A 5,779-nucleotide genomic window follows, 5' to 3' on the forward strand; every position below is an offset into this window, starting at 1 on the left:
AACTCGGTCTAGAAAAACTTATATTAGATAGACCAATATATGTTGGATTTGCGGTATTAGAATACTCTAAACAACATTTGTACAATTTTCATTATAATTTTATTAAGAATAAATATGGTGATAAAGCTAAATTGTGTTACACCGATACAGACAGTTTATTGTATTTAATTAACACTAACGACATATATAAAGATATACGACAGATTTTAACAGAATTTGACACAAGTAATTTTGAATCTAACAATAATTACTGTATTCCAAAGGTCAATGAAAGAATACCTGGTTTATTTAAGGATGAATTAGGAGGTGACCCAATTATTGAATTTATAGGCTTAAGAGCGAAACTGTACTGTATAAAATCACTAAAAATGCAAATTAATAAAGCTAAAGGTGTATCAAAATCTATAACCCGTAGTTTAAAATCACGTAACTATAAGCACGCTTTATTTAAAAATTTATCTTTAAAGCGAAAGATGAATATGATCAGATCAATGAAACATGTGATATTCTCAGAAACAGTAAATAAAGTAGTCCTGAATAGAATAGACGATAAAAGGCAAATTTTAAGAAACCAAATTGACACTGTACCTTGGGGTCATTGTAATCACGTATGCTAACTAATGTTAACGACTTTTTTAACTTTAATAATAAAAAATTATTGTGTAATTGCAAAGTGCAAATTATTGTGTGTTGTAATATATGTAATAAAATATAAATGAAAATTAATGATTGTGATATGAATCATAATTATATGTGTTTTATTTAATTACCTACTAAGGATTTGACATTTACGATATTTAAAGTGATTTTATAATATATAAGCATTGCGTGAAAATAGCCTCCTCGAGTAAATTAGTATAATCGGTATCGAGTATATTCGGCGCATCCAGGGTGGTTAATTTCGATATTACCTTGATTGACTGGCTAGTATTTTTTATCAGTTGATTTTATTCTTATATAAAATAAAGTCTTAGTTGTAATGAAAGGAAAAGAAAACCCTGATCTCTTGTAACTATATAAATACCAGAACAAATATTATTTATGTCAGACACAAAAATGAAGTGGATTAAACACCCGGTATCCTTAGCAGTTAAAAATATTGATGTGAAGGAGAATACGCTGCACTCGAAACATAGCGTACTTCTCCCGAATAACATCCGCAGTATAATATGTGGTCCTTCGAATTGTGGAAAAACTAACGTCATGTTAAGCTTATTAATTCATGAAAATGGGCTAAAATTTCAAAACGTATATTTGTGTTCCAAAACAAGCTCACAATCAAAATATCGCTTTCTCAAAGAAATCCTGGATAGAGTTCCAAGTGTGAAACTATTTATTTTTACATTCGATGAAGATGTGATTCATCCTAATGATGCATTACCTAATTCTATAATAATATTTGATGATGTGGTTGGTGAAAAACAAATAAACATACGTAATTATTTTACAATGGGAAGGCACAGAGCAATAGATTGTTTTTACTTATCTCAGACATATTCAAAAGTACCAAAGCAGTTGTTACGCGACAATGTTAACTTTCTGATTATCTTCAAACAAGATGATATAAACTTAAAACATATTTATGATGAACATGTAAGTTCAGATATGGAATGGTCTAAATTCAAAAATCTCTGTACAGAAGTATGGCGGGGTCCATACGATTTTTTGACTATCAATAAAGACTGTGATTTGAAACATGGCAGATATAGAAAATCATTTGATAATTTCATTAACTTTGAATAATAAATAAATTTATCTTTATCTACCATATACCTAGTGATTGCTTCACAATTACATAGGAAGTGCATGTAGAAAATATATGGTCAAGGGACGTTTGTACTTTGTATGAGTAATGAGTCATGGAAGGTACAGAAATAATTTTGATATATTTTGGAAATTTGATGAATGTTGGTGGTGGAAACTGATACAATATATAATTATGAATACCATATAAATGAAAACTAGTATTATTTCTTCCATGAGTGAATGCAGTCGTTTAACGTAAGATGGAGAAAAATATTAGAATAGAATTAATGAAGTCAGTAGACTCCATTAAGAATAAAATAAAACAAATGAAGACCCAGGACGCTATGAATTTGTCACTCGATAAAATGCTGAAACCTATTGCAGATCCTCTTAAAACCCTTGTTGATTCGAATCTATCTATAATAAAAAATAGGAATGTGGAAAATACAACTTTCAGTAATAATGAAAGCATTGAATCTAATGACAATAATACTAGCTCATTTGCAAAGTTTGAAGACTGTTACGATCCTAAACAAGATTCTGAACTATTATTTAAAAAGTCGCCTAAAATGGGGGCACCAGATGACCTAGAAATTTCATTAGAAGGGCATGATATCCATGATATTTATGATGGTGTAAATATACCTTTCGGGATAAGAAGTGAAAATAAAAAATTATGGATGGGCAATTCAATAGTATCCTTTTCTAAAACGGAAAACTTGAATAACGATAATGTAATTATGGTTAAAATCGACGACAGAGCCTATAATTTAACCCCTGGTCTAAAAGAACTTTTACTTCGAAGAAAACCTAAATTAATATCTGAGAGAGATAGTCTATAAGGATATGTTGCATTTTACAAATGCACACAAAAGAGATTTTAATCCTAATGGTCAAATAAGAGGAGATAAATGAACAAAATATCGTGCAATCATCAAACTACTGCTTTCCGTCATATCAAATGATAAAACTCCCATTAAACAAGGAGGAAAGTTGCCAAAGCTCAAGAAATACAAAAAGTACACTGATTTAGTTTATTGGGATGACCCAAATGAACTGGTTGAGAGATTGCAGTTATTAGTTACATCAAGAGATGCTGGCAACACAAACCATGATAATGAATTTTTTTCAATAATTGAAGAATTAAAGGAAGCAGACATTATTCAAGAATAAATAGTAAAAGTATGGTGCCTTTATTCAGTATCACATTAAACTTGTTAAGAGAGAGATATTAAAACTAGAAAAAAATAAACATGAGTAAAGCCGATGTGGTCAACGAAATTCATAAAAATGCTAGAGTAAACTTTTCACGAAGACACGTTATCATGAAAGATATAGATAATTTATGGCAAGCGGATTTAATAGATATGCAATCAATTTCTAAGGAAAATAAAAAAAATAGATTTATTCTCGCCGTTATTGATACATTTTCGAAATACGCATGGAGGCCCATGCGTATTTCGAAAATGTATTCCTTTGAATTTCTTTGAATTTCCTTTGAAATGTAAGACCAAAGATGTTGTTAGTAATACTTTCAAGACGTTATTAAACTAAGGACGTGTGCCTAAAAATCTGCAAACTGATAATGGGACTGAGTTTTATAACAATACATTTAAAGCACTTATGAAATCTTATCATATTAATCATTATTCAACATTTTCAACAAAAAAAGCTTCAATTGTTGAGAGATTTATCCGAACATTAAAATCTAATCTGTATAAAGAATTTAATTTAAAAGGTAACTATAAATGGGTAGATAACACTCTTGATAATGTTGTTTATAAATATAATCACACTCATCATCGCACAATTGATGAAATTCCTGCAAGTGTAAATAGTAAAAATAAAAAACATGTATTGGAAAGATATATAAGTTTAGTAAAAAATGAAAATACAAAAAGTAAGTTTAAAGTAGACGATTATGTGCGTATAAGTAAATATAAGGGAACTTTTGAAAAAGGATATACACCCAACTGGTCAACAGAAATATTTAAAATAAAAAAAATACAAAATACAACTCCTGTTACATATTTAATTGAAGATACAATTAGAGGTCAACCTATTTTAGGTGCATTTTATGCACAAGAGCTTCAAAAAACGAAACATTCCAATGTATATCTAGTAGAGAAAGTTCTAAGAAGTAAAGGAAATAAAGTTTTAGTGAAATGGTTAAGTCAACCTTCTTCTGAGAATAGCTGGATTGAAAAGTCGAATAAATTGTAACAAATTAATTCACTTAACAACACTATTTATTAAGTGTTCAATTCATAACTTATCAGTCTTATGATGTGTATTGGAGAGAGCAGTCTTCTCAATTGGATAATAAATAATTTACCGTTTGAGTTACATTTACCAGGCTATAAATATTGTGGGCCTGGCACAAACATAATTAAAAGGCTTAGACGTGGAGATAAAGGTATTAATAAATTAGACGAGTATTGCAAGGAGCACGACATCGCTTATCACAAGTCATCAAACTTAGAGGATCGTCACAAGGCAGATTTAACTTTGTTAAATATGGCGAAAGAACGAGCAGCTGCCTTGGATGCAAGTCCAGGTGAAAAACTCGCGGCACGCTTAGTACGCAACGCTATGTCAATGAAAATTAAAACTGGTTCTGGTCTAAAGAAATGTAACAACAAGTGTTCTCAAAAAGATACAACTGGAAAAGGATTAAAAAATAAATTTAAAAGCGTTATTACCAAAACGAAAAAACAAATCAAAAAATTAAAACCAAAATGCAAAAAAGCAGCGATAGAATTAGCTATGGCTGCTGCCAGAGAATTAGCTGATAATTCATCCATCAAACTTCTTCGAGTCATTCCTATACCACGAACAGGTGGAGTGCTACCTTTAATTCCTATATTTGCGGGATTATCTGCTGCTGGAGCTCTAGCAGGTGGTGCAGCTGGCATTGCTAAAACCATAAATGAATTCAAGATGGCTAAAAAACTGTTAGCTGAGTCAAAGAGACATAATGAAAAAATGGAGGCTCTTTGCATAGGAAAAGGGCTACACCTTAAGCCACATAAAGATGGGTTTGGAATATTCATATCAAAAGAAAAAAACTAAGACTTCGGCTACCCAATCGCGCTTTAACTAACTTGGACATTTTAAAGTATGGAAATAGCATCCCATATTTTAGAGGTGTCTTTATGAGAGATGAGCTCCCTAAATACCCCTTCAAAAAAGAATGTGGTGTTAATTAGTTATGGCTGAATTCAACATTTACTACCAAAACGTACGTGGTCTACGTTCGAAAACAAATAGTCTATTTCGCAATATATCCATGAATTCCTACGATGTCATCATATTTACGGAAACTTGGTTGGTGGATGATATTCACAACAGTGAACTATTTGATAGTCGGTATCTTGTTTGGAGGCGGGATCGTGAATATTCTCGGACTGCTCAAAAAAGAGGTGGCGGTGTTTTGATCGCAGTTAAACGTGAATTGATTGCAATTGAAAAACCTAACTGGCGCAGTTCGGCCGAGGATATTTGGGTGTCACTTATTCTCAAACGCAACAGGCCTCAGGTATCGTACAAATTATATTTATGCGCTCTTTATCTATGTAAAGAAAACTTGGGACACTCATATTATACACAGCTGAATAACTTCACGACCATGCTAAGCGAGCTAACGGTGACTCACCCGTTGGATAAGTTTGTGATTTTGGGGGATTTTAATTTTGGTAACGATGTTAACTGGATTTGCAGTCATGGCTGTGAATTGATACCGAACAGAATCACAAATCAGCAATTGGTGGAGTTTTTTGATGCTGTCACTGTTTGTAATCTGTCACAATACAATGGTGAGCGTAACATTAATAATAGATTATTAGATTTGGTTTTCTCGAATGATACCTTAACTGTTACCGAATCCATAAACCCTTTAGCGATACCTGTAGATGCTCATCACAAACCTTTAGTTATTGCAACAAAATTTGTTGAAATTCATAGATTGTGTGATAAAATCACAAAACGATTTATTTTTTCACGTGGTGACTATTCAGCTATAAAATCTGAGCTA

At 31.5% G+C, this 5,779-nt stretch overlaps 1 protein-coding gene across 1 annotated transcript; it reads left to right on the forward strand.

Annotated features, from left to right (window-relative positions):
- Positions 1-3,946: 3,946 nt before the first annotated feature.
- LOC113507366 lies at positions 3,947-4,831 on the forward strand. The gene has a single exon (XM_026890228.1). The coding sequence runs from the start codon at positions 4,030-4,032 to the stop codon at positions 4,816-4,818; it is 789 nt and encodes a 262-aa protein (XP_026746029.1). The 5' UTR covers positions 3,947-4,029; the 3' UTR covers positions 4,819-4,831.
- The last annotated feature ends 948 nt before the right edge of the window (positions 4,832-5,779 follow it).

The sequence above is a fragment of the Trichoplusia ni genome, unplaced genomic scaffold (assembly GCF_003590095.1).
Source record: "Trichoplusia ni isolate ovarian cell line Hi5 unplaced genomic scaffold, tn1 tig00001841, whole genome shotgun sequence".
NCBI lineage: Eukaryota > Metazoa > Arthropoda > Insecta > Lepidoptera > Noctuidae > Trichoplusia > Trichoplusia ni.